Source organism: Populus trichocarpa, chromosome 9 (assembly GCF_000002775.5).
Source record: "Populus trichocarpa isolate Nisqually-1 chromosome 9, P.trichocarpa_v4.1, whole genome shotgun sequence".
Taxonomy (NCBI): domain Eukaryota; kingdom Viridiplantae; phylum Streptophyta; class Magnoliopsida; order Malpighiales; family Salicaceae; genus Populus; species Populus trichocarpa.
The window spans coordinates 3,365,016-3,387,885 of NC_037293.2; the positions used below are offsets into that span (position 1 = coordinate 3,365,016).

Genomic DNA, 22,870 nt, shown 5'->3' on the forward strand with positions numbered 1-22,870 from the left:
ATCTAATCCTTACAATCCACTGAAACTCGATTTCTTATTTAAGAAAATTTCTCAATCAGAATGCAACTATGACTCTCTGTTCAGATTTGTCTCTCGAAACCAAAGGGCAAAGAAGAGTAGCTTCTGTGTTTGGCAAACTAAATTTCTGTATACCTAAAAAGAGCTTCCATCAAAGCAAACAGACCATTGGGATGGCAGATGGTGTTAGTGGCGAGTCAGAAGAGAGCATTGCAGTCTATCCTGGAATTTACCCAAGAAAACTCATGCCCTATTGTATTGGGATGGCAGATGGTGTTAGTGGCGAGTCAGAAGAGAGCAGTGCAATCGATTCTGGAATTTACGCAATAAAACTCATGCCCTGTTGTGCTGCAAATCGAATGATCGATGTTAAATATGAAGCAGCAAGGGATGTTAATGAAGAAGCAACTTCTGAATTTGACAACCTAAAACTGGTGTCTGGTTGCTTCTATCTACCAAAGAAGAGCGAGAGCAGGCCGCTCGGACAAGACGCTCACTTCCACTTTCAAACGAAACGGACAATCGGCGTGGCAGATGGTGTTACTGGCAGGTCAGAAAGGAGCGTTGCAATTGATTCTGGGATTTACGCAAGAGAACTCATGAGTAATTGTGTTGCCAAACTGGGTCGCAAACCCAATGGCGCCGCTGTTAATCCCAAACGAGTGTTGAAAACAGCTCATTACAAGACTGTATCAAAAGGGTCTTCCACTGCCTGCGTTGTGTCCCTCAACGGAACCCGTTTGTGCTATGCCAACGTTGGCGATAGCGGGTTTCTTGTTTTCAGGTCTAACCGCTGTGTGTATACCTCAACAATAAAGCAACGTCGCTTTAACCATCCTTATCAGTTAAATAACAGTGGTAGAAGAATTATAGAATTCGATGACATAGCTGATGAGGGTGAATTTGAGGTTGAGGCTGGCGATGTTGTGGTGCTTGGAACTGATGGATTGCTTGATAATCTGTTTGCTCATGAGATTGAAGACATTCTTGAAAAACAGATTTCTTGCGAAACGCCCCATATGCATCCTCAACAGATCGCTGTCGCCATTGGAGTTGCTGCCGAGGCTAATTCACGCAACGATTTATACAAGTCACCATTTTCCATGGCTGCTGGATTGGCTGGATTTGAGTGTGTTGGTGGTAAATATGATGATATTACTGTCATCGTTGCACGGATTGAATCATCTCATTAGCAAGCTAGCCAATAGAGATATAATTATTTCTTTGATTCTTGTAAGGTTCCCGTAATATCACTTGTTTTTGGCAGATTGATTAAATTTTAATTTGTTGAAAAATTAATGATCAGCTCTTTGGCTGATGTGTTTTGTGATCTTTCTTATTTCTTGCTTGGTCATTTTTCATGTGGAAGATTAATTATTTTTAAAACCAGTTGATAGTGAATTAGGATTCATGAAATTATATATAGATTCTTAAGTGAGATTACTTACAATGTTTATATTGAGAAATTGTTGTTAGTAATTATCTGAAAATTATTAACCCATAATGTGTTCTTACCCGCTACCACCATAAAATTGACAAATTCAAATGAAAACAATAATAAATTTTTTTTATTAATATATTGTAGTGATATTTACCAACCGAATTTATCTATCATTAAATTTATCAATAAATCTCAATAAAAATATTCTCACAGTATATATTGAGAGAATCATAATAAGAGAATCATAATAAAAAAAATATAAAAATCAAATAATACGATGACGTGTAAGTTTTATAGATGACATTACCGACGGAATAAATTCGAGGATAAATATACATTTAAGAAATGATTGCTCTCATCATATATGGTACTATTATTTTCTCTTTTTTTTTATAGAATAGTTAAAAAAAAAAAAACCTTTTGTGGTTAGAAGAAAACTTGTAAAAAACTCTTAAAATGAAATTATACACAGTTTAAATATATTACATATTATATTATGTAGGTTTTGTTTATATATATATATATATATATATATATATATATATATATATATATGTATGTATATGTATATATATATCTATATATATATGTATGTATGTATTTTAGTTGAAAATGTACCTTTCAAAATAGTATTTAGAAACTTTTGTGAATGACAAAAGAATTATTTGGATGTAAAAAAAAAAAACTTCTAGAATGACTTTGAAACTTTTAAAATTAAAAATTTAAATATCATATAGATACTGCAAAAATATCCAAAGTCAGCAATCCACAATATTTTACACATTCCATTTACTTTCTTCATTGTTAGTTTTGTTCTTTTCATGCTTCATCCTACTTGTTGTTGATGGTTCTACCATCAAATAGTTGTTTCGAGAATATTTCACCATTAAAACACTACAACATTAACAATAATAAATTAAGGTTGAAAGATTAATAATACGAAAAGAGTTTTAAAAACTGAGCTTTTTTTTAGAAAAAATAAATATTTTTTGTATCTTTCTATTCTTTTTTATAATATTTTTCTAGTTTTTTTTTTATATATTTGAAGGGAATATTTTTCCTAGTTTATTTTTTCTTATTTAGTATTATTAGGATTTTCTAGTTTTTTCTATATAAAAGATTATAATAGCCTTCTTGTAAATAGAGACATAGATGAATATGAATTAAATATTTTGATTGTCTCTTTATACTTATGGTGTTTTTGGTTTTTAAAGGTTTTGGCTTGTAACAAACTCCTTAGCCGTCACTCTCGTCTGTGTCAATTGATATTAGAGTCCAATGATTCTTGATATTTATTTTATTTTGTTATGTATTATAGAATAATCATTGCTAGAAGAGGTTGCAAAACAAAACGTGCTTGTGTAAGAGGGGATAAAAAGGTTTTCTATCGAGAAAAAGACATACAAGAACTAATGTGTTATTTTTTTTTGCGGTGGTTGTTGTCATTCAAAATTCTCATGGTGGGATCCATGATGAGGCAACCCAGATGTTGTGTTTGGGATCTATGATGGAATAACCCACATAAAAATATTGTGTTATGGATCCATGATGGGGTGACCCGTACAAAGATGTTAAGAACTCATGATAGAATAACCCACTCATAAAAGGATGTTCTTGATGAAGGATAATTTTCAATTGAAAACTAAACTCGAGGATGAGTTCCTTCCACCCCAGGAAGATTGATGTATGAGTTTTTTTCAATAAAATAGATATTTTTATATTATTTCTTATGATGCTTTTCTAGTTTTTCATTTTTGTTTGAAAGGAATATTTTTCTATTTATTTTTCATATTCAGTAGTATAGGGTTTTTAGTTTTTTCTATATAAAGAGGTGCAATAACATTTTGACAAGTGGAGACATAGATGAAAAAAAAATATTTTGATTGTTTACCCATACTTATGATGTTTTTTGTTTTTGAGAGTTTTAACTTGTAATAAATCCCTTATTATTCGCTCTAGTCTACTTCAGAAACCCTAGTTGTAGTCAATTTTAATAATAGGAGGAAAATACTATGAATTTTATTCTCTATAATCAAAATTAAATATTATAGCTTTCTTAGGATTCTTAAATAATGCAAAAACAATATTTTAAATATAATAGTAAAAGTAATATAAGAGTTATAAAATAAATAGAAAAAAAATCATAAATTAACTAGGAAAATATGATTAAACAATAACTTTTAGATTTATTTTGTGGGCCTTATTGAACTTAGATATCTATGATAATTTATCCCTATAGGAAACAAAGCTTCTAGAATCTTCTAGTAAAATTTTAGCGTAATCAAATAATCAAATTGAAAGTTATGTCTGTTATCATAAGTTGTATGTTTGACCAAAATATCTTACATCAATCTTTTTATAGTGAAAAATACTTATCCTTCAGTTCAAATTGTTCTTACCTCGATCACTTAAATGTTCAATAAAAATTAAGCCTACAATTGATCATATTTTAAAAAATAAAGCCTCTAACCTAGCTCTTTTATTTTCCCATCCATCATCAAAAGTTGCTGCTACATTTACATAATTGGTTATTGGGTTTGCTAGCTAGCACTTACTCATCAACCATAAGAAAGTTGCTTCTCTTTCACTATTGGTACAAAGAAGTTGGGCTTTTAGAATCTCCTAGCAAAATCTTAGCTTGATTTAATAGTCAAATTAAAAGTTATGTCTGTTACAATAAAGTTATTTGTTTGACCAAAATATCATGTCTTATCATCCTTATCAGTTATATAACAATGCTAGCATAATTAAAGAATTTGATAACATAACCGATGAAGGTAAATTTGATGTTAAGGTTGATGTTATTGTGGTGTTTGGAAATGATAGGTTGTTTGATAATGTTTTCTCATAAGATTGAGGACATTGTTGAAAAATAGATTTCTTATGAAAGACCCTCATAAACATCATTAACAAATTGATATCACTATTAAAATTGTTATGAGGGCTAATTCACGAAACAGATCATACAAATCTCTAATTTTTTTTTTGGTGTTGAGTTAGTTGTAATTGAGAGAGTTGGTGATAAATATGATGATATTATTGTCATCATTGTGCGGATTAAGTCAGCTATTTAACAAACTAGCTATGAGAGAGGGGGGGATATATATATATATATATATATATATATATATATATATATATATATATATATATATATAAAAGTTCATCCTTGTAATTAGATTCTTGTAATATCAATGATTTTTTGATACTTGGTTAAATTCAATTGTCTTAATTTTAATTCATTGATAATCTTGATGTTTGAAATGTAGTTCATGGCAGCTTGTCAATCGTATATTCTAATGATGATCATTATAAGGATTGGGCAACAAGGCTATTATAAATAGGATAAGGTTCGTCCATGCTTTTCTCGTTTTTTTTTTTATTTTAATTTTAAACATGGTGTATATATGTGTATGTGTGTCTTCTTTGTTGTTGGTTAAGGATTTACATAGTTTCATTTTTATTTATGTGTTGAGATGAGAAGTATGGCGGGGGGGGGGGGGTTTAGGTTTGTGGTAGAGTTCATATATTCTTAGTGGAAGAAGATACACATATTTTTAACAAAAATCTTTCCACATTTAATACTTCACAAATCATAATTATTTAGTTACTATTATGAATTACATCATCATCTAACAAGTAGATGCCCTCGCGTTATAAGAGATTATTTGTGATTATAATTAGAATGTTGAATGTTAAGTTAATTATAGTATGTTGAACTATATGTTTATATATATGACTTAAATATTAGTCTTTCAAATAAAACACTTATTGTGTTGAATTTTCTTGACCTGACAGGTAATTGATCTAAGTTTTATTTATTTTAAAATCAATTTTATAAAAATACAACATTAGCTTAAAAAAGAAACTACATTCCATTTATGAATCATGAGACCATAAAATATAATCCAAACCTCAAATCCACGTATAATACCATAAAAATCCTCCATAAATCATAAGATAAAAATTCTATGCATTATATTAAAAAATAAAATTAAAACTTCATAAAAAAAAGGTTAAGAAACTGGGTTCAGGCAATTGAGGGTCAAACTAAATTGGATTTTACCCATCTTGGATTTGACCTAGTTAAACCGAATAATAATCCAAACTAATCAGGTTAAATGACACGGGGCACTTAATGGATTGAGTGAAATTGGCATTCTTATTTAAGAGTTTAGTTAATTTTTCCTTTTCATATACACACAAATAAATAAAAAAACAAATACACAAGCTTTTACATCATTAAAATCTGGAATAATTATTATAAACCTCCTATAGTTTAATTCTTTTCCACTTTGTCTCCTTTCTTTCAAAAATTATATTTTACATCCTTGATCAATTTAAAAATTAAAATAAGATAAAAAAATAAATTTATCCTCATATATAATATAACACAAACACATAAATGACATGTTGATTACTCCCTTTTACTCTTTTCATCTTTTCTTTCTCTCTAAACATCAACAATTAAAATTTATGTCAATTAAATTGAAAAATTAAACAATAAAACATAAAATCCACATCCAGATTGTTTCTTTTGTTGCGAATAACAAAACCTAATATGGTTTTTCTTTGGATGTTGAGAAGATCAAGTCTTTCACCCATGGCTAGATAAAGATACCAAGGATTAAAGCCTTATTATTAATAATCGGGGGTGGGGGTGGGGGTGTTCTTGTGCGCATGATTTGCTAGATTTTTTGACCCACAAGTTTTTATTTTAATGGGTATTTGATACGAACACAAACAGAGTTAAAATTGCAGCGATTTTTCTTATGTTATATTGTCAAGGAACTTTTTGCTTGTGTAGTAATGCGACCATCGGTAAACTTTGCTAACCCATGGTAGTCTTTTGTTACTTTATGTTGTCATTTTCCCTTTCTTAACTTTTTTATTTTTTTATTTTTTAGATTTTCAAGTTCATAAATGAAAGGATTAAAAGTGTTGTCATTTTTAAGGCTAATAAAAGAGAGTTGTTGCAACATAAAAGACATCTTATAACTATCCTTAATTGCACCCTTCCAAGTGTTCAAGATGAACATTAACATCCATCTTCAATATGAGCATTCATTCCTCCATAATAAAAATGAACATAAAATAATACACATATCTAGTCTATCAAAGCACTATTTTTTAAAAAATCAAACTTATGGTGAAGGCAATTTTCAGTTTTTCTTTCAATTCCTTTGTATTCTCCATATGCCAGACCAACATGACAGATTAACAACCATTAATAAAAAAATAGAGAAAGACACATATAAAATGGCTTTATTCTTATGGGATTTATTTTTTAGAGAGATCTAATTAAAGACATCATATTTAACTTGGGAGGAGTAATAGTCATATGAGATTGGTTGAAGTATAAAGTGGGCAGGTTGGTGTTGTAGAGAAATTATTTGATGAAATGCTTGAAAGAGATGTCATGACGGAAATAATGTTTTTTTTTTATTTTACAATAATTTTGTAATTTTATGATTTTAACACTACAAGGGTTTTTTAATCATTTAATGGAATATAATGGAAGTTATATAACATTTTTTTTATTTTTTTAAACGCGCAAGAGTTAGGATGTAAAATGTTATGAACTTATAAACTCTATTGTATTTTATCTAACCACCTAGTATAATCTACTAGAGTAATATCTGGCTATAATATGATATTCTTTTAATAGACGTTTAAATTTATATGATCATCTTAAAGAGGGAGTCTTTCTGTTTCAATGTCTAAGAAAAAACAAAAATCTTTCCTATCCTAATGCATATTTTTGTAGAATAGGCCAAAACATTCTCTTTTTTTGCTTTGCTTTGAATGACACTCATAGTAGACCATTTAACATGAGGAAGATAGTTTGTGAAATAATAGAAGTGGACTAGAAAGGCTAATTTTGGAGCAAAACTTGAAGATACCATTATAATCTTAAAAAGAAAAGAGATTGTTTAAGGTTCATGATTGAATCTTTGCAGAAAAATCTCTCAGGTTCTTACAAAATTAGAGATTTTATGTGAAAGATGATGAATTATATGCCATTTAAAAAACCTAAGCATCACGCCTAAAAGCTAGAGCATGCATGGTTTTAAATTAAAATAATTAGCTAAAGTGTTTGGCATGTTAAACATGTTCTAAAACATGATTGACTAATTTTAGACAAACAATATTATTTTCCATGTCATACTTGATTGATTTGATCGGTTGATTTTCAGTACAAGTATGATGAGATTAATATTTGTTAATTTAAGAAATAAAATAATATTTTAAACATACATGTGTCAAACATAGAGAATTGTGATTAATTACTACAAAGCAAAGGAAGATAGCTGAAATTGATTGTAATTTAGAAAAATTAAGTACATTGTAAAAGTCATTGAATCAACTAAGAGTGTAATCAACTAATTGACCAAACGACAATAAATCACAATTGACAAGAAGAAGGAATTAAAACTCCATAATATAAATAAAGCTAATACTATTGTAAATAATGATTAACCTTGCAAATTCAACTTTTTGTAAATTTCACTGTTTTTTTTTACAACTTTATTTATTTCTTGCACTTTAATTCCTATAATCTTCTTCTATAATGAGACTCTATGGCGTTTTTTAAATAGTTTGTTTTTATTGACAGTTTAATTTCTAGAATCTCCATTATATTTTATTAGAGATAATTAGCACCTCATTAAAGTTAATCCTAAGTATAATTAATTTCCAACATAAACAATTTTACATTTGGAATTCATGGAAAGAAAAGGTCATTAGTGTAAACATTCAGATAATTAATGTTACATGCAATATGACCTTATGATATTATCAGCCAGCAACCAATTAGAAAGAATTTCATTTAAAAAAAAAAATTATTTAAGAAATAGAGAGAGCAGTTAGAACTAATTGAGTGTCATACAGCTATTTGACTGTAAAAAAAAATATTCACCCGTGAAATCTCCATGAGAAACAAAAAGGCAGTCACAGTAAATAACTCTGGTTTTTACCATATAATAACTTGGGCAACAAGTCAGAGGCTGTGAAACGAAACCAAAAAAAAAATATGTGCACAGTGACGTGTCCTCTGTAATCTGTACTACCTTTCACACCTCAGTACTATAAAACAGACCCACACCCCTCTCCTCCAACCCACACCCCTTTCTTGCTTGCTTGCTTGCTTTCTTTCAATTTCTTGCTCTCTAAGTTGAAAGAAAAACTAATATCATCAATGGCGTCTCCTACCCAACTCATGAAACCTGCTCCTTCTCCTCTAAAGATCATCCCTGCTCCTGCTACTGGTAATGGTACCAGCTTTACCTTCCGCCCAATTCCTACTAGTACTGCTCCTCCAGCTACTATCCTCCTCAACACTGACACTCTCCGCGACTTTGACAACCACTATGTCCACAGAGACCCTGCTTTTGGCTTTGACCGCAGCTACTGTGTAGGCTTCCCTCGCAGCAGTGATGACTCTCTCTCTGGTACCTAGTTTTTTTTTTTTTTTTTGTTCACTCTCTACTCTATCTTCTTTCTTTTTCTGGCTTGATTTGAATATGTGTTCGACCCCATTTTCAGCACCAAGGAGCCACAACCAAGTGATGAACTTGATGGATCCGTTCATGGCCAATCCTTATCCAGTCGGTCCGCTACTCCTTTCTGCAGCCATCCCTGGCCGGAAGCGCGGACACAGCTGGGACGCGTATGAGACTGATGTTGCTCTGAATATCAGCATTGACATGCCTGGACTTGACAAGGAGGATGTAAAGATCACCGTGGAGCAGAATAGCCTGCTTATCAAAGGCGAAGGCAAAAAGGAAAAAGATGATGATGATAACGATGAAAAGATGGCTGATAAGGGCAGGAAGTTTTGTGGCAAGATGGATTTGCCAGCTGGGAAGAGGTACAAGACTGGCGAGATTAAAGCTGAGATGAAGAATGGGGTTTTGAAGATGGTGGTTCCTAAGGTGAAAGAGGATGACAGGATCGATGTTCTTCTGGTCAAGGTTGAGTAGCTTGCTTGCTTGGTTGCAGACTTGCAGCGCAGGGAATATTGTTTTAGGGTTTGTTGGTAAATGACTAATGAGGGCTTTCGTTGTTAAGGTGAAAAGGGAGTAATTAGCAGTCGTTAAATAATATTAGAGCTATTTGCGTGAGATGAGGACTAATCTGATGAATTGAGGCTGATGAAGTCTTTTTTATCTTTGTTAATTTTTCTGTTAATTACTTCATTAATTTAGCCGATCTTCCCATCTCTTACGTTGCACATAGGGTTTTCTTTTCCACCATCATAGAATTCAATAAATTACACGGAATTGTTTATAGAGATGATCAGGACAAAGCTCGGGTAAAACAGTAGGGCTCACGAGGAGTTTATAAGGTGGTGCTCCCTTAATTTTAGAACTTGTAAGCTGCGTTTTTAACATAAATACATAAAGGAGAAGGAAAACAGTTTGGAATTTTATTTCCTCCTCGATGTTAGAATTTTTGATAATATATATATTTCAAAGATTCTATCATAAATAAAAATGTTTATTCCTTGGGTGATTTAATTTATAAGAGATTGAAAAACATAATTAAAAAAAATTGCCATTTTTTAACAATGAAGTGTTTAGTTTGAAAAAAATTATTTTATAAAAAAATATTAGAGAAATAATACATATTTATTCAACTACTAATAAAAATTATTGTTTTATTAATAAATCGCTAATAAAAATAGAAGTTGTCTTAAACAACAACTATTGCTATTAGTGTCTCTATTAAACAACTGCTAATGACAATGGCGGTTCTTCAATATACAAACATTAATGTGAATAACGGTTGTGTTATCACATCATAATTTTAGCCTAAAACTAACCTTAAATTTTATATAAAATAAAGTTTAAACCACCACAACTGAATCCCAAAAAAAACCATAAATTACCAAACCTTAAACCTATAATTGAGAATGTGATATTTTAACATCATTTTTATTTGTTAATTATAATCCCAAATTAATGTGTTATTTTTAAACATTGCTTTTATTTATTAATTATAAAGACAATTGATATTGACAATAACAAAATATAACAATGTGTATTTTTTAACTTATTAATAGATGATTTGAAATTTTAAACAACTTGTTCACCTATTAATTAACGATTTTAAATCACGCTTATCTAAAATAAGTATAAAATGCATAATATGTAAGATAACATTAAAAATCAACATGAAAATTAGCTAAAACAATATTACAAAATTAATAATAATAAAAATAACTCCTAACTAAACAAATAGCACAACATAATAACATGCGCTAGGTTTGGTGTAATGATTTGGCGTATTATACTCATGTATCATCCCATGTATTCCTCCTCAGAAATTATAGGATTTACCTCTCTAAAAATAAGATTTCTTCATGCATCCCGCATCAATATATACTAGAGATGGTGGTTCGTTCAATTATAATCAACATGTTTACCTGAACAACTAATATAAAGCAATTGATCGCTCGTATCTATATCAGACAGGATGTGTTGCTTAAAGCTAAATTGTCTCATTAGACAGCCTGAACAATGCCTCTCAACAAGCTCAAAAAATATAAGGAGGACAATTAATGCCCATGACCAATATACATATAACAAGAGCAACTGTCATATCATCTTTTGAATAAAGATTCTACATAACCCATTGTAACATCAACAATTCAATTATTACCAACATCAACCTATGCGATTATTTTTCATCATTTACCAACAACATAAAATTTGTATATTAACAATGCAATTATTTCTCATCATTTACCAACATCAACCTATGCAATTATTTCTTAATATTTATTAATATCAAAACACTTCTACATCAACACAAGCAATTATTTCTTATCATTTACCAACATCAACACAAATAATTATTTCCTAACATTTATCAATATAAAAAAAAAAGAACATCAACGCAAACAATTATTTCTCATCATTTACCAATATCAACGCAAATAATTATTTTCATCATTTACCAACATCAACCTATGTAATCATTTCTCAACATTTATTTAATATAAAAAAATTTAATAGCATGACTTCCACATGTCCATGTGGTTTCATCCTTTAAAACAACATTATTTAGGATCAATGTCTCTCATAACAGGTCAAGTATAATATGACATGTCTTGAACCAAAAATATGCATAATGATGAGCAAGTCCATCATCATCATTTGAAGATTAGCCGCAACACGTCGACCACCATATAACAACTGTTCAATCTAATATGAAGCAAATAGAAATTATTAATTCATAAACAAGATGCAGCGGTTTTGTCCAAACCTATAAAAAGTAACAAATACGTATAATATTTTGGATCCAATGTGCATATGGATAGTACTCCATCTCCTCGCGTGGAGGAACCTGCGCTGGGTTTGGTATAATGATTTGACGTATTATACTCATAGGTGGGTGACTTATTTATTTTTTGTGGTAAGTTTGTCTCCCTTGAGTCACCATTGGTGACCTTTCTTTGTGTCGTTGAATTTGTCTCATCGAGATATTTTTAATGGTATCAGTAGTGTCGTGATCAGAGCTTCAGTGTGTCTTCGAGAACTTTTTTTTTCTCTCCTCTCTCCCACCCATTTAATAATTTTTTATGGATGCCGTTATTCTAAATAGCGACAAGTTATAAATGTCACGTTTCTCAATCGCGACATATACAAATTGTGTTATTTCACCAATTTTTTTCAACTATTCTATTCCTTTAATTTTTTTAATTTACTATCCTAATTTATTTATTTTTAAAAATCCTCAAATGGCGATCTAGTTATAAAAAAAAAAAAATTCACATCGCCACCATTTTAACTCATGCCTTACCCTAGCTCAAATATAAAACAACATAATGTCAAAGGATTAGTTCGCAAAAAAAAATATCCAGAGAGTGAATTGAAAAGATGGGTTAACCTTCCAAACTCGCAACCTATCCTAGACCAGAGTTTAATCAAGAAACTCAATTTCCAACCAATTTAATATTGAAGGATGAAATAACAAAAAAAAAAGTTGTCTAAACAAAAAGAATTGCATTAAAAAGAATGATGATCAAATCACACACAAAAAAAAAAAATTGAAGGGGGGTGAGATTGTAAAAAAAAACTTCAATTATAAAAATTAATTAAAACAAAACAAATAGCAATCAAAAGAATGTGGATCAAATCTGACATATGAAAAATTAAAGGATAATGAAATTGAAAAACAAATAAATGTTACTAAAAAATCATTAGCCTAAAAAAAGAAAAAAAAACAAGCGAGCCAAAAAAATCCTTTAAAATTAGGTTAATCTTCCAAACTCATAACCCAATAAATCCTAGATCCAAGTTCAATCAAGAACCTATCTCAATTCCTAATCAATTTAATATTAGAGGATGAAATCGCAAAAATAATTTAAATTAAAAAAAAAGTTGTCAAAACAAAAGGAATTACAATTAAAAGAATAAGGATCAAATCACATAGGAAAAAAAATAAAAATGGATGAAATTATATAAAAAAAAAACTTCAATTCTAAAAATTATCTAAAACAAGACAAATAACAATTAAAAGAATGAGAATCAAATATGTCAGATAAAAAATTAAAAGAGAATGTAATTGAAAAAAATCCAATTCTAGAAAACATTTCAAATAAAAGTAGTAATAAAAAAAAACATGGAACAAATATGAAGGAATAACAAATTGAAAGGTTGCTTTGAAAATTTAGAGTAACATGTGTGGAAATCAAGGTGGAGAGAAAAAAGAAGGAAAACAAGAAGAGCAGTCCATCAATGCCAAATTATAGATCAAAACGCCACACACATCGTTATTAAAAATAGCCCTCTCAAGATGATTTCAACCACACCAAAACAGCTCGTTGTTAATCGCTAGAAGCTGCTACACGCGTCATCTAAATGTGATAGAACGCCCCCACACACTGACACGTATATTGCAGCCAGGTTTCCTTTCTTAATAATATCTATATTTAATAATATACTAAATTGTACTTGAATCAACATATTGCACATGTCGGCTAGGATTTATTTTCTTTTTAAAGGTATATTTTTGTAATTGTACTATGCTAACAGTAAGGGAAAAGCAAAAATGACCTTAAACTATAGCTTATTATTTTTTAAGAGTAATTGTACTTTGCTAAAAAAAAAAAAGAAGTAAAAAGATGGAGTTGTCCCTAGTGAATTTTATAACGACTAACAAACCATTTAAAATACCGAATTACCCCTAAAAACATATTCCTTGAGTTTTTTTAAAATAGCAAAAAAATTATTACACCGTAATGGTAAATAATAAACTAAATCTATAACTACATTATTTTTGCTTTCCGTTTTAGGTTTTTTTGTTATACAATTTGAATCAAATTATTATTTTGATGGCAGCCAAAATCCCATTGTGGTACAAGCAGAGTTGAAAGTGAAAAAGAAATAAAATAAAGATTTTGAACCAAGGCAAATTTGAAAAATCCAAAATGAGTGTTTTATTTCATAATTAGATTGAACTTGCTTCTAAACTTTGTCATTACTTCTCTGCCATGCTTAAAATCATCATAACTTTGAAAAATATGATTTATGATATATTAAACTGAGAAAATCAGAAAAAAAATAATTAAAAAAATCAAATTATGATAATAAATCGATTAAAATTTTAAAAAAACTTACCGGTTAAGTTTTGGTTTTATAAGTCTGAAACCGAAAAAACTGAACTGAACCGAAACTGGTCGGTTTGAACCGATTTCGGTTTTTTTTAAAAAAATTCAGTTTGATTATTTTTTTTGATAAAAACCAAACTGAACTGAAAATGATCACCCTATCATAAATAGGTATCATTTCGTTCATTCATTTTGAAGAACCAGAGGTATTTGATAAAATATTAAATAGATCATCTTTTATTAAAAAATAAACTAACGCATTTTAAGGAAAAAATAAATTAAAAGAATTATTTTAATAAAAAAAATCAACGAATTGTGAGTTGAGTTTTGAACGGTTCATTATCAGCTTAATTGAATCAATTCAAGCCTCGGGTCGACTCAGACACATCAGAAAACGGGGAGCTGACAGGGAAGAATAGTGAGGGGTAAAACGGTAAAGGTCAAAGACGCGAGTCGAGAGAAAGGGGTTACACGTGGGGAAGAGAGAGAATCAGATGCGGAACACCACCAATGAGAGCACTTTAACTTTAAATTAAAAAAAGGGGCCCACGTAGGCTTATTCCTCTGCCTATTTATTTTTCAAAGCCAGAGTCAGATCAAAGCAAAGACGTTCACGCAGAGTCGGATCAAAGCTAAAAGAGGCAGCGAGCCAGCCATCAGATATCGTCATCCTCTTTGATTTAAAGCATTTCTTACTGTTTTTATTTTCTCTGATATTTTCTCTCTCTCCGAACAAAGATGGCCGATCAGCTGACCGATGACCAGATCTCCGAGTTCAAGGAAGCTTTCAGCCTCTTCGATAAGGACGGCGATGGTCTCTCTCTTTTCTTTTAATTTTTTCACTTCTTTATTTCTCAGATCTAATTCTGTTTCCGTTGTTATTTTACCGTTTTCGTGCCGCTTTTGCTGTTTCTTAGCTTGATCTGTGGCTGTTCTGCGTTTTATTTATTTCGACTGGTCGTTTGGCAGCTTTTCTGTTTCTGTTTTTTTTTTAATCTTTTATTTCCTTGAGGATCTGTTTTGAAATGTGCTAGGTTTTGATCGCGATCTGTGTTTGTTTAGATTTTGGATCATTTCCAAGGTTATGATTCGGGCCGGGTTGACCGAATTGTTTGTTTGTTTGTTAATGAGGGGGAAATGATTGGATTTTAATTGAAGGAATAAATTTGGGTGGAATCATGTAGGTTAAGAAATGGTGTTAGGAATGATCTGTTAATGTCTAGATTAAGCTGTAGAAAACTTGCATTGGCAAATCGCTATCGGAATTGTAGGCATTTTTTTTGTGTTTGAGAGCATGGGATAAGCTATTTAGAAGAGCCAAATTGGTAATATGGCTTTTTGAATAGTGTAGATATAGCATTTTTTCATATATGCACTCCAATGGAAAAAAAACCTTTCAGAACCTCTCTTTTGCATAAAAATATATTAAATAAACTCTTAGCTCTTTTGACCAACATGTAGGAATAGCTCTTCAACTTAGAAATGCTATTTTGGCCCTTCAATATAGCTCTCACCTTGGAGCTAGAAAAATGATGATTAAAGTTGGAACTTGCTCTGCTTTTATCTTGATTCTATTTTATGAATGATTCGTGTATTTTGTTTCAATGATACTGCCTGCAATTTGTTGAGGGTTGCATATCTTGGTCCGTCCTCTCCTCACACATCCACGCCGGACTTGTTTTGAATCATATTCATTATTTGAACTTGATGAGGTTTAGTGCTAGAAATATGATAATTGTTATTGATTTTATCTCAGGCTGCATTACTACAAAGGAGCTTGGGACTGTGATGCGTTCATTGGGCCAAAACCCAACTGAGGCAGAACTCCAGGACATGATAAACGAGGTCGATGCTGATGGGAATGGTACCATCGACTTCCCCGAGTTCCTCAACCTCATGGCCCGCAAGATGAAGGATACTGATTCTGAGGAGGAGCTCAAGGAAGCGTTCAGAGTTTTTGATAAGGACCAGAATGGCTTCATTTCTGCCGCTGAGCTGCGCCATGTCATGACAAATCTTGGGGAGAAGCTGACAGATGAGGAGGTTGATGAGATGATCCGTGAGGCTGATGTGGATGGTGATGGTCAGATCAACTACGAAGAATTTGTCAAAGTCATGATGGCCAAGTGAGGTTTACTCACCCAAAACCCAAAAACCAAATGCATAAAAACAAAAAAGAGAAACAGGGCAAATAAGTTTGATGAGAATTCTATTTCCCAATTAGGACATCTTCATTTGGTGTTATTAGCTTCAGCTGGGTTGTTTGTTCTGTTGTTTGCATTATTTCGTGGCACTTTTCTTTAATGTCTACTTGTTTGCTCTGTTTCTTGTCCAGTAGCTTGGCTTGTTAGCATCTTCTCATTGATGTTTGGCATTTTCTTTCTACCTTTGGTTTTCTTTCTACCTTTGGTATTATGAACATAGAACTTTTGGGAGAATCTGATGATTTTGGTTATGGATTATTAATTTTGTTAATATTCCAAACTTCAGTGTCACTTTTTTGTTTGCTTCCATTCTTTGTTTGGTTTGTTTGAACATTTTATGTGCTGTATCTTTGGCCATTATTTCATCCAACTTGCTGCAGCAGTAAGACATGCTATTGTTTATCTGTTAAATTTAACAGTAATAATTAAGATGTCAATGACCCAATTTAGCTGCATGTGGTCTGATTCTTTAATTGCATTGCCTCTCAACTTGGCATCCCTAGAGATGGAGAAATTTTATAGTGCCTGAAGAGCAACTAGTGACACTCAAATAGTTACTCTTTATGCCACTTTAAAGGAAAAAAAAATATATACAATCTTGTCATATTTTGTGGGTCACAAGTTCAGAGAGTAACTAATAGGATAGAAGTTAGAACTACTGGTTATATTTTGTAAGTACTGTAAATTTTTTGAATTATAGAAGTTCACGAGCTTCTCTCTTAAATCAGGGTTGGACAGCTACACTAGCTGTTCAATCAGCAAAGAATAACCATCTGGTCTCCCTCTTTAACTGAGCCTAAACGATGACAAGTTCATCTGCTAGCATCTTGTGGAGGTATATATATATATTTTTTTTCTATTTAAAACTGATTTTACAGTTTTCTCTAATCTTGTCATGGGTGTCTAGACAGACACAGGCAGCCACTATCCTACTTGTTGCCTGGCCGCCAACCATGTATCTCTGGCTTCTTGGTCTTACTGATATTAAGCAAGATTTCACACACAAACCCTCTTTTTAAAGGGGCGGGCCATGAAACAAATTCTCTACCTCACAATACACTGCCAGTATCCGCACCCAGAAGGATGCGGAATTAGGAATAACTTGACGTAATTCCTGGCTTTACCTTTACCTTTTAATAGCTGCCCAGATTGTTTGTCCAGTATCTAATTCGTTCTGGAAAGATCCCAAAGTTATTGGTTGTAAACTCCGGTTGGGGATTTTCTGTTGATTCGGGCAACGTGGTGATGGATCCTGCTTTGGAAGGGGCTGAGCCCTCCTCCCTCCCTGGGTGGTGCCGGAATATTTGATACACTTTACGCGTCAAAAGAGAATGTTCAAAGCGAGCGTATGGTATGCTCTTTTCATCCCTTCTGGGGTCCGCTTCGATCACGAGGAGGATTTCCTTTCATTAACTTAATTGATGCACCAATTTCTTTTACTTTTTAAGGCCATAACTCCCTAACATGATAGCTTAATGTACAAAATATAGTAGAAGGAATAGGCTAGTTGTGGATTCTGATGTGATTTGCTTTAGGAATCTGAACTGTAGCGTGCTGTTGGGCTTACAGCCCAGAGGTTTATTTTAGGGATAGAGAGTCATGGTTTCTATAGAACCTTGATTGCAACGTGTTCTTCATCAGCTAAATTAACGAGCACATGCGTGAAAATGTTAGACCAGTAGAAGAAAATGGAGTTTTCAAAGATACTATTGCTTGATTACCAGCAACAGATAGCTACTAACCAGGTGCTTTTCTTCACATCTTCCCCCAAAGAAGCTGATGATTTGGATTCTTTTTATGTACAGAAAAAGAAAAATGAGGAGTGACTCGAAGGAAGGCAGCAGTATAGGTGGAGAGAATAATCATAAGCCCGAGAAAAAATGCTGTAATGTGTTATAAGAGAGAGCTTAATTTCCCTTCCTTCTTTATGAATAAGAGAGAGAATTCTCAAGAATGCTTGTTTCTGATCCAGTGTTTGGCTCTAAAATAATCTTGCCATGGTTTTCTTTATCAGTGAAACTAGTAGTCGATATGGTTTCAGGACTCGCGTGCTCCTAAAGGGTTAGAAACAAAATTATTTTTTTTCTACTCTCTTTGATTTTTTTTATTTTTTTTACTCGGATTCTTAATCTATATTTTTTGTCCAAAATACTCACATTATTATGTATTCCAGAAAATTAAAAATATACATAAATACACAAAAGGGGTTAGACCCGGAACAAATATATATATATATATATATATATATATAAACACAAAGCATATGACGTTCACTATTAAAAAAAAATAAAAATAAACGAGATGTGAGGTCTGGGCTTCAAGTCATAGATGTGCATGGGCTCTTCATTTTTGATCTAGCAGGCAATCCTGGCCTAATAGCTCCAATATCACTTGAATCTTATTTTTATTAATTATTTTTTATTTAAGTATTAATAATCATGAATAAAATTTAAAATTGAAAATAAAATTTAAATAAAAATAATCAATATAAATAAAACAATTACAGATAAGAGAAGGACTGGATAAATGTTTTTTGAAGAGTTAATATGATTTTTTGCATGTCCAACACATAATTTGACAGAAAAGGAAGGAAAGTGTGCAAATGCAGTAATTATGTTGTTCTATCAAATGTAAAAATACAAAATCATCCTTGTGCGAAAAACATTAAATTATTTTATTCAAGGGTTATATTAGTAATTTTACTGTGTATTATAAAACACAATTACTAAAATAACTCTACACAATCCTTATGTCCCGGTCAAAAGACCACATTAGTAATTTTATTCATATGGAAAATAAAAGGAAATTATTATTACTAAGTTGTTAAAAGTGTTGAAACAAAGCACCAATAAATAAATAAATAAGACATCCAAATACAAATAGCATAAGAATTCTCTAACGTTTTCAAGCTCAAACTGCCTGTTGGGCAGCGCAATTTGCAGAACCAACATGATCAGTAAATTGCAGAAAAACTATACAAATCACAGCTGACTTAATAATCAGAGTCAATTGTTCCTGTTATTTTCGACATCAGACGTTATTTCTAGGATCATGGCTTTTCACTGCAATAAGTACGTGCAGATAAATATGCCAGGTTTCCTTGATGCTCCTGGGAGGCTGAGATACTATTTTTTGAAAAGAAAAACCATAACTTGAAATGGTGTGAAATAAGTTGAACTGGATTGGATGCAGTAATAAGTTGAACTGGCAGTGAAATAATCCAAGCTCAGGAAAGAACAACTTTTGATGAGCTGGTAGGGCACCTCATTACTTTACACTAGCACAAATTCAATAAGCACCGCACATCAATTGTAACCACCATCAACTAAATGCAGAACTTGCACAGCAGACTGATAGTGTCTGACTGAAAAAAAGGTCGCTCATACCTTTACCAAGCCAATATAGGTCAACTAGAAGAGTTAGTAGCCATAAGGGGAGAGGGAATTAGAGGGAATTTCAAACTTCACCTGTAAGTGGCTTAGGTTGAATTTCAAGTTCGAACCTGAAAGCCACTCTCCTCTAAAGGACTACATTCAATGGTTCCAATAAAAGAATCTGATAACTAATGTATATAACTCATTTTTAAACTGTGGGGACCTTCCTGATAATAATATTGAGGAAACAGGAATGCTTGAAAGAAAGAAAATTTAACTACAACATAAAACATGTAAAGCTTGAGTAATTCTATAAACAGAGAAAACCCTAAAGGAACTGTATCGTGAAAGTGATTCCTTCACAGAGTCACAGATGGAAAGTGGGAGGGTGCTACCTTTTGAGTGGCTTAAAAAGGCAAACAGTGACATACTTGGATTGGAATCTATGAGTCAGTCCAAGAGCAACTAGAGACTGAGATGCCCAACCTTTCTCAATGTAAAGGTGGTTCAGCACAACATGTCGAGGCTTGGAAGAAGAAGCTTCATCAAGGACTGTTAGATGTACCTGCGGTGGAACTGCTAAAGGCTCCTTCGCAAAATCAACCTCAGCTGGAAATGCTTGACTGTAAGTGGAGTCTGGAGATGGTGGAGCCTCAAAATCAACCACAGTGTCAAGGTTTTCAGGCACAAAATCCTGCAAGAAATAGCAAAAGGAACTTAGAAATTGAGTCGTGCATGCTTTTGCAATTTTGCAAGGCATTAAAAAAATGTTTCGTTGGTCCAAGAAAAAACTTTTTTATTTTCTTCCTCGCAAATGAATATTAAAAAAGTATATATATCAAGCAAAATCTTGGTTATATATGCATGTAGAGGAAGCAGGATTCGTGTTCCCATATTGAACATAAAAGACATGTTTCACGTGGCTTCACCCAATCCATGGTTTGCATAAAACTCCCAGTTTTTCAAAAGCATCTTGAGCATATCCCTTCAAAAACCATGATTCTGTGCTCATTTAGTTTCAAAAATCATTGTCACTAATGAAAATTTGAACAATCAAGTGCTTCTGGATTTGTAAGACCAAGAGCCACATAAAGATACTTACATGAACATCAAGAAGATTACATACACAGCCCATTTCATCAGTCACTACAGGAAGATCTGGAATATATCTCCACTCTCCATCCACTATGAACTTACAATGGTATATGCCTGGTGGGAGGACCATAAGAATAGAATGATCCTTACCAGATCTTTGTAACTTTTTCCTTCAGCAGAACAATAAATGATATCATATAAGTTTCCTCAGAAGCAACAAATACTCCCTTTTCATCTTCTGTGTTTAAGATAGTGGCTTAACCTTACCTTGATGTAAAGTTGTCCCATGATCCTTCAACATCCACATCGTTTCCTCCATAGCTCCATGTGATAATTGTAGGGATTCCTTGCTCAGGGGGTTGGCCTTCATCACCAACCTCAGGAGACTCATTCTGCCACATCTGATCAAAAGAAGGGGGGCCATCAGGCCTCTGCAAGGGAGCAACAGGAACCTGCGAACACACAATACAGAAGCAGTTACATTAGCTACAGCTCTATTACATGCATAGACAGAATCCACCATCCGGTCCATAGAGCAAGTTTAACCTTTAGATTCCCCAACAAGTACAAAAATGGAAAGCCGAAATAAACCTAGACTGCAGCTATCCGCCAGATAAATTACACACATTCTCACACATAAAACAGTAATTGGGCAGCTAAAATCAACCCAATCCAACACTAAAACAGACTCTCAGCATCACACTCAGATTGCATATGCCTCATAGAAAACAAACATATCTAGTACCATAAACTCGTAGATCACCAGCTTACATATCCAGAATTGCATATCTCAGTCACTATTGATTCCCAAAAGTTCAATAACGACATCAAAAGAACAGAAACAAACGAAGCTCCCAAATCATATAACATTCTTAAGAACTCTAGTCAGGATAGAATCTTCAGTTCACATTCGGCTAAACTCAACCGCACCCCAGCCCCTAATAACCTTCTTTCATAATGACTTGATCACAAATTTCAGTTATTGAAACATACTTTCACAAAGATCAAACATTCTAAAAGAGATGAATCAAATTTAAATCAAACCCCCTTTATAAAAGAACTAAACCACCTTAATGAAAACCTTAAAATTACAAACAAAACGAGAAAATAAAGGAAACTTATTTCTCAAGATGCCTAAAATCCAATCACAAAAGGCAATTCGTCACCAACAAGGTTCCTCTTCCTTCCTTATTACAGATCTTAATGAACCCCGTCATCATCCAATGCTAGTAAAGACATAAACTTTGAATTAAAACTCAATACTTTTTCAATCAAACTACTATTATTATACCTGTGGAGCGAACAAGAAAGGCGATGTGGATCGAGCAGGAGCATGATCAGGAGGAATATTATTTCTATGATTATGATCATTAGTAGCCAATATTGAAACCGACGTCCGTGTACTCGACGCCCCACTTCCAATCACCGACGACGACTCACCGTTTTCTAACCCTTCTCCGTCGTCTCTCTCTCCTTCCTCTCTACCGTTTGCATTTCCCATTACTAAGACTTTCTAGCCTTTAATCCACGTACAGTACAGATCTAAAGTTAACCCAAAATCAGCACAAAAAAAAAACAAAAAAGGTAGTTGTTGTTGGACGATGGTAAAAATATATATCACAGTATGATAATAATACAGTTTTTTTTTTTCCTTTTTTATATAAAATAACAAGAAATGTGTGTGCGGAGGGGAGATTGGTGTGGTAGTGATACAAAACTGATGTAGTCAAATGGGATCGATAGTTTAATTGTGTTGCAGAGGACGGGGAGCTTAGGGAGAAATAATAATGGATAACGATAGGAGGAGGAAGAGACTTATGCTAACAGATAAAATATTAGATATAGTAGAAGTTTTATTTCGGTCTTTCATGGAAATATTACCGAATATACTTGAAGAATTGAATATGCATTGTTAAAATAAGATCCAGATCAAGAATCGGGTATGAACAGTGAATTTTTTAAATTTGATAATTGATTTTTTTCGATCAAACTAGTATATTTGTTTGCGCTCCGCTACAAGTCGAATTATTTTTATCTAAACTTAAAAATAATGTTCAGAATAAAAAAAATTTTAGCAGTATCATTAAATTCAATCATGTAGTTCGATATTGAAACCTACCAA

General features: G+C 32.2%; 4 protein-coding genes across 4 annotated transcripts; 3 read left to right on the forward strand and 1 right to left on the reverse strand.

Moving 5' to 3' along the window:
- Positions 1 to 68: 68 nt before the first annotated feature.
- On the forward strand, positions 69 to 1,211 carry LOC7488175 (probable protein phosphatase 2C 55). Its single transcript, XM_024608760.2, has one exon. The coding sequence runs from the start codon at positions 69 to 71 to the stop codon at positions 1,209 to 1,211; it is 1,143 nt and encodes a 380-aa protein (XP_024464528.2).
- A 7,362-nt stretch (positions 1,212 to 8,573) lies between these two features.
- On the forward strand, positions 8,574 to 9,637 carry LOC7488174 (heat shock 22 kDa protein, mitochondrial). Its single transcript, XM_002314199.4, has 2 exons — positions 8,574 to 8,910; positions 9,005 to 9,637. The coding sequence occupies exons 1-2, from the start codon at positions 8,658 to 8,660 to the stop codon at positions 9,439 to 9,441; spliced, it is 690 nt and encodes a 229-aa protein (XP_002314235.4). The 5' UTR covers positions 8,574 to 8,657; the 3' UTR covers positions 9,442 to 9,637.
- Positions 9,638 to 14,590: 4,953 nt separating this feature from the next.
- LOC7489303 (calmodulin-7) lies at positions 14,591 to 16,550 on the forward strand. Its single transcript, XM_002314198.4, has 2 exons — positions 14,591 to 14,889; positions 15,832 to 16,550. The coding sequence occupies exons 1-2, from the start codon at positions 14,814 to 14,816 to the stop codon at positions 16,203 to 16,205; spliced, it is 450 nt and encodes a 149-aa protein (XP_002314234.1). The 5' UTR covers positions 14,591 to 14,813; the 3' UTR covers positions 16,206 to 16,550.
- A 3,266-nt stretch (positions 16,551 to 19,816) lies between these two features.
- LOC7489302 (SNF1-related protein kinase regulatory subunit beta-1) lies at positions 19,817 to 22,600 on the reverse strand. The gene is made up of 4 exons (XM_002313441.4): positions 22,040 to 22,600; positions 21,016 to 21,200; positions 20,756 to 20,918; positions 19,817 to 20,347 (listed from the first exon to the last, which is right to left on the reverse strand). The coding sequence occupies exons 1-4, from the start codon at positions 22,247 to 22,249 to the stop codon at positions 20,045 to 20,047; spliced, it is 861 nt and encodes a 286-aa protein (XP_002313477.2). The 5' UTR covers positions 22,250 to 22,600; the 3' UTR covers positions 19,817 to 20,044.
- Between the last annotated feature and the right edge of the window lie 270 nt (positions 22,601 to 22,870).